The sequence below is a fragment of the Diadema setosum genome, chromosome 9, assembly GCF_964275005.1.
Source record: "Diadema setosum chromosome 9, eeDiaSeto1, whole genome shotgun sequence".
Taxonomy (NCBI): domain Eukaryota; kingdom Metazoa; phylum Echinodermata; class Echinoidea; order Diadematoida; family Diadematidae; genus Diadema; species Diadema setosum.
In genome coordinates this window covers 17,510,389-17,522,968 of record NC_092693.1, presented here as the reverse complement: position 1 = coordinate 17,522,968, position 12,580 = coordinate 17,510,389, and the positions used below count along the sequence as shown (strand labels likewise).

The following is a 12,580-nucleotide window of genomic DNA, read 5'->3' as shown; positions in this document are numbered from 1 at the left end:
AATGAAAAGTCATAGGAGAGCAGTTTATCTTGCAGGAGAATGAAAAAAAAAAAAAAATCTACCCTATTCAATCGTTCACAAACTCATCAAACACAAATTGCCAGTTTCTATTTCCATCGAAACACATCAATTCATCACCCCTGCACATTGTATCACAATCATGACGCAAACTCATTTCTGTTCCTCCTTTCTTTTCTTTTTTTTTTCATTCCTGTCATTTTTTTTTTTTTTTTAATGGTCTGTTCCATTAAGAGTTCTCCTGCTGACCTTTGCACTTTGCACAGTTTGGCTATTTGGAAAACCCCTTTAACGTGAATATGTCACTTTTAGAGCTGGCATTTCCAATGTTGTACCAGAGATCACAAGACTACTCTGTGTTTTCACATGCAGACAATAGCCAGAGCAATGCCAGTCACGAAGCATATGTTGCATACACCTTGCATTCAGACTTAGACCAAAGGTGGAAAACAAGGGGGGTGTTTGGTTCACATGCCAGAGGTAATGAAACTTTACATTGTTGTTTGTTCTCATGCACTACAAACACAATCTTGATACTAAAGGCACAATTTGAACAGTGCCGGATCAGATGACAGTCGGGGAATGTGTGTCCGTGTGCGAGGAAACGTTGTACGAGGTGTGGCTGGTTTTGTACCAGGGGATTTCTAATTCCCTGCACATGAATTGGAATTCATCGAAACTTCTTTTTTTTTTCTTCTTCAATTTAATTGTGTGGACATGGAAACCCTTTCCACCAACCCCCTTGGTATTTAAGAATGCTTGCCAAGTGCGGGTTGCAGATTTCAAAAATCAACATGCAAAGTTCTCTAATTGACCTCTCTCAACTAGCTTCGACAGCCTGAACTATCGAACCTTGCTGGTACATACGGGCAAGCTAAAACATGACAAATGTGTCAGTGGAACATACAACACTTGAGATATGGAAAAACCCTGGGAAAATATACAGACCCTGGAACTCAAAGATGATTTCATTTTATTTCTACCTACATAATAGTACAAGAAGGACCTCCAGTGCATTGACTCGCAGTATTTGGGGGCACTGGGTTTCTTCTGCCTCCCACTAACCCCTAAGGGTATCCTCAGGGAAGTCTCAAGTTGGGCAAATACTTGTAGTACGAGTTGGGATCTTTCATGTGGACACGTAGAGGTCTATATTTATGCCACATGCTCCCCTGGTGCACCATTCTGTCAAAGTGGGAGGTTGGCAACCATCAGAGCTGTGTAACCGTAGCTGAAAGGTCAGCTGCGTTCCAGCGAACAAACATCTACATCTCCATGTACAAAACGACAACAACAAATCTGACCACCTAATCTGTTTCGAATAAAAAAAAGACAAATAATCAATGAAGGTCAATATAATTGAGTAAAGGAATAGAGACTAAGTGAAACAAAAGTGCAACATGCCCCAAAACACACAAAAACATAACAAACAAACAGCAAACAAATAAACAAAAATACTCTAAGAAACAAGTATTTTTTGTATCAGTAAATAGATGAAGATGGAAACAAACAAATGTAGAGTGGATGAACAGGAAGAAAGAATGAGACACAAAAGCAGAACAATTGAAATAGACTACAAGTGTGAATATAATGTAGGTTTACATGCATGGGCATGAGACTGTATTAAACTGTTGATGTGGGCAAATGGTCTGTGGGTAAAATGACAGGTTGAGTATACAAAATGGCACAGTGAATGAATACATAATTATAAATGAATGAATAATACTTTTCCAAAAAAAAAAAACACAAACAAACACTCTCCCTCCCCCCCCCCCCACCTTTCTCTGTAGTGATAGCGAATATGAGAAAAGTTGCAGGAAAGTTAGCTAGAAGAGAAAAAAGTCTGAGAATGAAGACTATGGTGACAGCACAGATAATGCTACACACTACAACTTCCTGCCATCAAGATTATTGCAATCATTTAAATCATAAATCACAAAACTCTGAAGCAAACTGGCATTTCCTACACTTTTCCCAGAAGAACACACATCTATATTCAACAGAGATTTGCTCCCTGACCTTATTTCCATTACAAAGCCCGGGTTCAAAACTTGGGCCGTAAATATTGCAATCCAGTTGTGTCATTCTTACCATAATGATATAAAATATGACATTATTGAATGAACTTGATGTGATAAAGTGACCCGTCTTATTAAATATTTCCTTATAGACAGACGTTTCAATACTGTTTGTTTTGTTGGGTCTTTTTTTCTTTTTGCATTATTGTGGGGTCTTTTTAGAACTATGACTGAAAACAATCTTCTGTTGTGGATACTGGTATAAACTGAAAAATTTTGATAATTCAATTCTCACCATGTACATGTGCATCAGCAATTCTACTTCAAACTGCATATGTACTCATCTTGACAAAGACTGGTTTGAGTTATCTGATGACATACAAATGTACATCAAATAGGTCCAATGATATGAGAAAGCTCTAAGTAACAATATTGTACAAAAACAGGACCAAAAATAAGGGTAAGCATTTCAGCACATATTTAAATATATCTGAACTGTAATTCATAGTTGGACATCAAAGATACAATGTATCTCATGACTCAATACAGACATCTCCTCTTTAAGGGATTTTCACTGCCCGTGCCTAGCTTGCAAAGGTGTTCATTAAATCAAGTTGGTGTTGTTGTTGTTTTTTTAAATCGACACCTGTTTTGTCAATCTGTAATCATTTTTTTTTCTTTCTCTCATTCTCGATCTCTTTCTACATGTATTTGGGTAGGTATATCTATATCACAAGCTTTTCCATAATTTCTTTTAATAGAAACTTATGTAATAAGCACTTAATAAATGGTATTTATTATTATGATTATTATTTCTTCAGTACTAGGATTCCCAGTGGCAACATGCCACTGCATCTTGGCGATTCATTTCAAGTCCATTTAGGCACGGCATCATCGCGTCACAAAGAGGAACAGGCACCGTAGTCAAATCTGGTAACTCGAGGCCGGCAGGGAATGAAACCCAGTATTTGCGATAAGCCAAAGGACGAGCCATCGTCGATAAGAATGCAAGAGGCGGCAGGCAGTTGGCCGGGGCAACCCCTTGGCTGGGTTATCAAGCAGTTTCATCTGTTGTCAAGTTGAATGTTATACCCTTTTGGACTTTTCATCAGCTGTTACTGTCTTTCCCTTGCATTCCTATTCATTTCGTTGCCTGGAGCGACAGCAGTAAAATGAGACTGCTGTGTTGACAATTGATACCAGACAACTTTAAACTACACAAACAGGCCCAACAACCTTCTTGGCAAAACCCATTAAAACTCACAAAGTATACTTTATTATGCCGTTTGTAGAAATGACGATTGATCTTACAATGGACAAGAAATGGGAATTACATATCTATCATTTGCCTTCTGAGCAGATGGAATGTCTACATCAGAAGATATGATCTGATATCATGCATATCTACAGAACAGCCTTTATTTCTATATCTAACTTCTTTCCCTGAAAAAAAAAAATGAACTAGAAAAAAAGAAGTATATAGCAAAAGCAAACAAGCCAAAAACAATATAGCATCATTATTCAACTCTGTAAAGATTTTGGATAAATCTGACTCTATGATTAACAAACATTTTGTGATTTTTTTTCCCCAGAAATTCTCACAGAGATTTAAGCCTCAGCTTCAGGAGGCGAAAAAAAAAAAATTCTATTTCAATTTCAAGGTTATTTCAGTTATCAAATTTCAGAGGCGTCTCAACAGTAGTAACAGGGGTACAATTTGACAGGTACTCCTGCTTGGAAATCTCCAGCACAGCCAGTCTGACAAATTTACAAATCCATAGCCTTCCTCATTCTTCTCAGCCACAGGGGTACTAATTTTCAACTTTCAAGAGATATTAAAGTCACTCAGTGCCCTGGTAACATTAATCTTTTTTTTTTTTTTCTTTTTTACCTAGGAAATAGATTTTCCCACTAAGCTTCTCTTTTACTCAAAAGCAAAAACAAAAGCAAAAACAAAAGACACAGAGGAAAGAAGGCAGTGAATGAAAAATAAACCACAGTCTCAAAGGCCTGTGAATTCCCCTCTGATAAACAGTTGGTCCCAGAGATCTACACATGTATGTATAGAATCACACTGCATGACAGATTACATACAGTAGGCTCTCCACATCTCAAAGCAAAAGGATCACACCCAAGTTATGAAAGATCTTTACTGAGACTCATCCCTGACATGAATTAAGAACTCAGGGTCACTCCCAAATATAGCCGTAAAAAGGGGTAAATGACCAAAAGAAGTACACCCCTTCACCTTCTTCCCTTCAAGCTCCAAGCTCCTCTAGTTTTTGTCCCTGGGGACGGTTCAGAGATGGGGTTGGGACGGGTGACTGCTGACAAACTAGGCACAATTAGTCACCCTTTTGCAGTTTGATACGGCTCCTTTAACGGTACTCTGTCCCCACTCGACCCATGTAGCTCCAAAGGTTAATTAGTCAGGACAAATTGAAACTCAGGTACACCCAATGTCTTACATTCAGGAAGAACAAATAGGGACAGGGAGGAGGGGAGGGGAGGTTGGTAGGCACATAGGGGGGCAAGAGAATGAGCTATGATTGGGACAAGTGTAGGTGGGTGGGAAGTAATGCGAGGAAGTCCTGAATTATACGTGGGGCCAGGAGATGAGTGATGGATGACACACAAAGAAGACAGATCCGACATCATTCCTCAAAGAGAAGAATAAATATCATGAAAATGTGACAGCGCCACAAATGTCTGATGCCCGCTTGATAACACCCTTTAAAACAGGTTGTTCCACACATTCAGAATCTCATCCAGGCACCTGACAAGTCCGGGTCCGATCTCTAGAGCCTTAAACCGCATGTGAGCGGATTTCCTCCCCTTACCTGTTAGCATGGATTTACAGCTTGTATCTGTGATATCTCTCCTCACGTAGTGAGCTAATCACATAAATACAGACAATTATTGTTCAGTGCTCTCTGTATGTGCACCCTACAAGACCCATTTACACAGGAACCTTGTCATAACAAGGACCTAAAAACCGTGACAATGACCTTGCTATATCGGGCTTCTCACTATATCAAGGTACAAAATAGAGAAATATAATGAGCTAGCACCTGCAAAAATCACCTTGCTATACTGAAAAGGGGTTTTTGATATACAGACTGTAAAGTATAGCAGTCACCCAAGGGAGACAAAAAAAGTGGCCATTGTAGACAGGGTCGTTCACAAGAGTTTTCCCTTGGAGGGAATTGTGTTTAGTGGTCGTATATTGCAGGTGGCTGCTATAGACAGGATTGTATCTGACATCCTTAAAACAGGGTTCCACTGTAGTTTTATCATTTTTGTTGGAGTGTTTTGCTTGCTGTTCGTTTGTTTGTCTGTTATTGGGATTTTTTTTTTTTTTTAATGGGGGGGGGAATATTCATGAAGGCATTAAATAGATTTCATGAGCAAATGTCCAAAACATGCTTGGAAAATTCCATCTTCTACAGCAATCCACCTGTACACATCGCAAAATGAGGGATACCAGTCACAAAATAACAACAACAATAAAATCACGATGCCTTTATTGCACATGAGCATAGTTTATGGGAATGTTACTGCACTGTCTATAAGGAAAATGCTTTCCTAAGGCTATTCACAAAGGAGAGTGAAATACTACATTAGAACAATCATAAAATTGTGGTGAAAGATTGAGGCAACTGAGTTTAAAGCCATCCTCAACACTGGCATAAATTTATGCCCAGGAGTGAGATTTTTGGACTTGTCATTTGACTTTCATCTGATGTCTTGCATCTCTGCAGCCACAAGAGAAATGTGCACTGGATATTTCCTAGAACAGACTCTACTGTCTCCAGTTCCAATGATATTCCAAACCGTCATACCCAATCTATCAACCCAATTCCTTTCACCCCGATCCACCATAACCTATTCCATCGCACCCTCTCTGCCCTATATACCGTCTCCCACCTTGTCCCATTCCCCTTTACCCCACTGCCTCACTCTATTTGAGTATCATTTCTGGGCCCTGTTGTATGAAGAGTTAAAATTGATTATAAAGTTGATTTCTATCATAAGTCTATGGCAGCCTGTGTGCTAAGAAAATTTAAAATCGATTATACCTTTTGATAAAACAGGGTCCAGTACACCTAACTCTACTACATCCAACTCTACCACACCCAATTCCATTGTAACTCACACTACCATGCCTCATTTTACTGGATACCACCTCACTACACCCTCCTCCACTCCAGCCCACTCTACCGCACCTCATTTTACTGAACACCAATTTACGACACACCTAACTCCACTCATCCTACAGTACCACACCCAACCCCACTCCATCCCACTTTACCACACTTCATTCTATTGAATACCACCTCACAATACCCTACTCCACTGCACCCCACTCTACCACACACAACTTAACCCGTTGCTTACGAGATTACTCGAATTCCCATTGCTTCAAAACAGGGGGCACCCAGTTCCAGTAAACAACGGGTTAATTGAATACTGTATACGCTATATATTTCGCGTGGGTTTTATTTTCGCGAATTTCGCGAGTCGGGAGCTATTCGCGAAATTAACAACACGCGAAAATATTACCTTCCAAAATGAATCCCTTGCCTTGATAATACAAACATTTCAGTACTAGTATACCATGTCACGGCTTACCGAACAGACCATATTGGCTAAGCTTGTTTACATACATATAGCACGTCCACGTCAAACTACTAACCAGTATACACAGCCCAGTCGCTGTAAGTAACATTCGCACAGCACAGCGTATTAACAGCGTCTGGGGTGGTCGGGGTAGTCCACGTCTACTTACGAATACTGTAGAGCCAATCCATTATCGCAACCCCTCGTACCACTCGTCAGAAATCCAGAAAAATGTTGAATTCTAACTTACTAGTTCGCATAGTTTGGTAAGTTTTTTTCATGCAGTGTATAACTAGTATCATTCTGATTTGCTAGTAAGTTGAAAATTTACACTTTCTTTGCCACTTCATATTTTCTCTGGTCCCCCAATCGCGAATTTAACCACTCGCGAAAAATGTGTGACAGCGGCAATTCGCGAAAATTTATGTACGCGAAAATTATAGCGTATACAGTACCACCTCACTAAACCTTATTCCACCGTACCCCACTCTATCACACCCAATTCCACTGCACCCCTCTCTACCACACCAAACTTCATTGCACCCTGCTCTATCCTAGTTCCTACCCCATTCCACTGCATGCCACTCTACCACACCCAACTCCACTGCACCCCACTCTATCACACCCAATTCCACTGCACCCCTCTCTACCACACCAAACTCCATTGCACCTCTCTCTATCCTAGTTCCTACCCATTCCACTGCATGCCACTCTACCTCACCCAACTCCACTGCACCCCACTCTATCACACCCAATTCTACTGCACCCCTCTCTACCACACCTAACCACTGCATCCCACGCTACCACACTCAATTTCACTGAATACCCCCATTTACACCGTACTCCTCTGTACCTCACTCTACCATACCCAACTCTACTTGCACCCCACTCTAGATCTATATATTTCACCCCATTCCCTTGCCTATCACCTCACCACACCTCATATTAGGGACTTTTGGATTGTGTGGATGAGGACGCCTTTCTTGTACAAGAGTGGTTCCAAATTGCTGCAGTCCACACGTTACATCAGCAGTGTTATCACACATTTCGATTTTCATCGCATGTCGTGACGTGCTATTATGATGTCATGGCCACGTCCCCTCCTGCTGGCTGGCGATTGGTGCGCCAAGCGATGACATCACTCACATCCTGAATCTAGGAGGACGTGAAATCCTTGAAAGACATGTTCGCGATTCTGGCATTGGACATGCTGGAGAACCTAGAGCGTGTGCGGTTCCTTTAAAGGGATAAGTACAGTTTTGGTGGAGATGAGAATTGGGTTTTTAACTTTTTGCGAGATACCAAGAAAACACTTATGATATATTATAGAACATACCATTTTGAGAGGAATTCAAAGTTTATTTGATGAAAATCGGGTTTGGAATGACTGAAACATCAAAAAACAAAGTAAAACAAAGCGATCGTAATAAAGTGTGGGTCCCACACTTTATTAGAATTGCTCTTTTTTTATATCTCAGCCATTTCAAAACCAATTTTCATCAAATAAACGTTGAATTCCTCATAGAATTACATGCTCTTTCACATTTTATAAGAGGTTTCTCATTATATCACCAAAAAATGTTAGAAACTTGAAATTAGGTCTCAACCATAACTGTACAATCCCTTTAAATGATGTCATTACCTCGACGTCCACATCCAGGACGTGAAATCGAAAAGTCCCTCCTGTTATCTCACCACATCCAAGCTGACTGCACCCACCTCCACCAAATTCTTTTTGTCTGTTCCCCACCCCACTACACGCCAACTCTACAGCACTTCACTCTTCACTCTAGCTAGCACTTCTACGACTAAATTATGGTACCTCATATATCCTGATCTGCTCGACAAGGTCCAGATCGGTACCCGAGCGGCCAGTCAACCTCTGGGTCACCTGCTCCATTCCTAGCCGTTCCAGCCCATCGGTGATGTCATAGAACGTGTCCTGGTCGGGGATGGCATTCAGGGTCTGAATGAGAAGAGGAAAACATGATGGTTGATTATTGAATGTGATGCCAACAAGATTATTACTTCCACAGTGCCATGTTGTGCATTTCAATGATGCTCAAGTTATGAGAATCTCTACATTTGCATCCTCTTTGGGCAAAAATGCTACCAAAGATACCAGAGAGTAACACATCCCTGTGCATCACACTGCTTTTTTTTTTAAATTCCCATGTCTTACTTTTCCACCTTAAACCAATGATCACATCCAAAATTGGCTATTACCATGAACAACTTCTAACCATGAAATTTTTACAGTTCAATGTGCTACAGGTTAAACTGCCACATGCATATCTTTGTTATTGTTGTTGTTGTTTTTGTTATTGAAGTTGTTTAATGTATGGTGACAATGATGACCTGTGTTAATAAATAAAGCATACACATATCAAGTGTGTTCTCTAGAGTTACAAACATGTTTAATTTTTCACATGACTTGGATGTTGTGACCTCTCCCTATTGTGCATCTCTTCTGGTCAGAGCTGCAATTACCCTTCCCTGTTTGAAACCCTAGTTGATGTTTTACAGGTAGGGGTTTCTGCCAGGAGTAATATCGTTACCCTTCTTCTGAAGCTGTCACGGGCATGTCAATGGGAACATGGCATGTATAGCTTGAAAGGACGAATCATTCGACTCATATTGCTTTCTCTTGTGAGATCATTGTAAGTTGCTACTACAACTACTATGAACAAAGAGACCTGAGAGAAGAATTGAGGGTGACTTTCATTTTCTTTGAACTTTTTTTAGACTTCCTTTTGTTATTAAACAACTGCTTGCTGTTTAGTTGCTAAATATTCATACAGTTTTGTTTTTTGTTTTAAAGGGAAAGAATAAGAGTAGGGGTAGTGGAGGCATGGAGGGTGTCAGCTCTGTGATCCACTACAAATAACCCTTTCTGCGAAAGGGACTTTGGACAGAGTGTACAACTCTATGGGGTTGTTTGTGCCAACCGGCACTCCACGCACTCAAAGGGTTGAACAAAACTCACACACCCAGTAGCCTTGACAGGAATTCTGACTTTCATCAGGTGAGGTCTGAATCATTCTGAGCCTAAACTCATCAAAAATGATTTCATAGGGGCTCACTCAGCTGACTTCCCGGTAACCACTTGTTGGTAAATCTTTTTGGGGGTGGGGGGGGGGGAAGAATCCTGTGATAAATATGGATAGACTTGATTGATGTGGACATCAAGATTTATATTGATTTAAAACAAACATGGCATCTCTCAATTAGGGGCTGTCTCGAATCAGTCCCAAGGGTAGAGATTTATGGCTGACAGGTTCTGAACGTGAGCAATAAAAGTGAAGAGGCATGTTTAAGATACCATCACAACTGATCAAAATTGCGCGTGTTTTAACCAAGCGACTTCTGAACAAACAACAAATGATTCTTCCTTCTTTATCCCCCTTTATGGGGGGGGGGGGGTGTGACAAGTGTAATATACAGAAAAGACGTAGAACCTGATGTTACTGTATATTACATATATTTATGAATTAGTTATTTATGTAGCTACAAGCTGCAAGCCTCCGGATGCAAACCACCATTATTTTGAAATATGGAGGCTCAAGTGAGCTGGCCATTGATGATTCATTACATACGAATTGGACATCACTTAAAATTGCTGTCAAAACAGGTTTCTAGAGAGATGTCGATCTCCACTGACGAATGTTTAATGAACTTGCAATGCACCAGCATGAACACTTTTTTTTACAAATAACAAGTCATCAAAAGATTATTTGTGAATCTTTGAATGGCAAGTCTCATTAGCTACTAAAAGAACATTTTTCATATGAACAATCAACTCTATCAACAATTAACTGTTACATGCTCACAAAACTGCCCGTGAATTTAGATCTGTCGCCTGCTGTACAAACCTTCATGGTACTGTGCAAATGAATTAAATTGTTGACTTCTGCTATCTGTATTAAAGACAAGTAGTTTTGACACTTTGATTTGTGTGTTCTGTTGCTGTGTGTGTGTTGGGGGGAGGGTTTGAGAGGTTCAAGTGCAGAGGAGAGGCATACATGTACCTTTAATAGATATCAAAGTGTACACACTGGTGCTTGAGGATATTTGTGGAGTTGCACAATCAAATCTTATTTAAATATGAAATCTAAGTGGACACCACTTTGAGTACCTGGCACTCCTCTTTCCAAAATGACTAAGCAAAAAAAAAAAAAAGAAAAAAAAAATATATAGGGCTTTCAATAGCTCAGTCGGTAGAGCACCGGTCTAGTAATCCGGAGGTCTCGGGTTCGAATCCCGATGAAAACCCATTTTCTTGCTCAAAGTTTTCGCTATTTATTATTACAATTGTTTCTGGTCAGTTTTTCCTTCCTTGTTTCAAAATATATTACAAAAAGCTGCATCGCTTCGGCGATCCCTCACATTTATTCCAAAGTTGATTTACATCATTTGGGTTTATGTCAGGTTTGAATGTGTGTGTGTGGCACACATGCACACACTACAGCTTCTGACCACACAAGCAATGAGAATTAAGGGTTTGGGACGAACAGTGATCTAGGGCTTTCAATAGCTCAGTCGGTAGAGCACCGGTCTAGTAATCCGGAGGTCTCGGGTTCGAATCCCGATGAAAACCCATTTTCTTTGCTCAAAGTTTTCGCTATTTATTATTACAATTGTTTCTGGTCAGTTTTTCCTTCCTTGTTTCAAAACATATATATATATATGATTCTGTGTAGACAAGGAGATCTGACCCTTTTTCTAGTCAGCTGATTTGTGTTTGGGGGACACAAGCTGGATGATGAAATGAGCATGTTTGTGACAATGGGGGAACCCCCCTTGCTGTGCAGGAAATGAACCAGATTTCGGCCCAGACTGCTGAAGACACCACATATATATGCAAATTACACTCTGAATCAAGAAAACCATTAAAGGTGCTCATTTTCTTAAATAGTACTCTACAATGTTTTAACTCCCGCAATTATGTTTCATGGCACACAGATCCGCAAAATATTTAATCACTGATATGATTGATATCAAATAAAGACAGAGAGAGATAGATTACAAAATATTAAAAAAAAAATGTTCTGGATAAAGAAGCCCATTGAAAGTGGTGTGGTTTATGGACAGGCAGGACAACGACATTTAAGTATATATTTTCTGACCTAAATATAATTTCACCTGTTTTGTAATTTCTTCTTACACAGTTATGTTACAGTACTATGTATACTATATAGTTTGATAGGAAGGTATCTAAAAAATAATGAGTTTAATTTTTGCTGGTTTGCCTTTTATTTCGTATGGTAGCCCAGTGGAGACCCTTGATGTATATCATTTTCCTACAAGATTACATTGCAGATTTTTGAGAAAAATATTTACGCCCAGCTAAAAGTCTGGCCTGCTAATAAGGGGCATCCGAAGAATTCAACAGTAGGTTTGGCTGCCTGATGGAAATGAACAAATTGGCCACGTCGGGTTGAAATATTTTAAGTGTCACTTCTGTTTCTTTTAATTTGTAACTGAACTCGAACTGCTCCTGCTTTAAATTATTTCTTTGTTCAAATGTAGAATTTGGGGAACTTATACTGACATGTCACACATTGCTTGGAATAAGATTGTTCACAAAATCCTTTTATAGTTGATACAAATTTCATTCAGGCAAAATGACAGTGGCAGATTTCAATTATGCATTGGCCTTGACTGATAACTTCATTGGAATACGTGGTTCCAGAATCATTTTATTGCAAAAATGCTGCCAAATATTTGAGACTTAGTGAACTTTGCTACAAAAAGATAGCTCAAGAATGGGATGGGACCTCCAATGTGTATTACTCATGGGCACATTTTTATTTTGAAGACGTTATCTTCTTCATTTCTGTATTGTTAACTTTGTGTTGAAATATCGGGTATAATCATTTAATTACTATTTTCAGCAAATCAAAATTTCTAACGATGAATGTACC

At 39.6% G+C, this 12,580-nt stretch overlaps 1 protein-coding gene across 1 annotated transcript in view; it reads right to left on the bottom strand.

The window, feature by feature from the left end:
- The window catches only part of LOC140232905 (uncharacterized), a 167,174-nt gene that overhangs the window by 78,790 nt on the left and 75,804 nt on the right, over positions 1-12,580 (bottom strand). Inside the window, exon 9 of the mRNA XM_072313016.1 lies at positions 8,479-8,622. Within this exon, the coding sequence (XP_072169117.1) occupies positions 8,479-8,622 (144 nt within the window). The remainder of the gene's footprint in view (positions 1-8,478; positions 8,623-12,580) is intronic.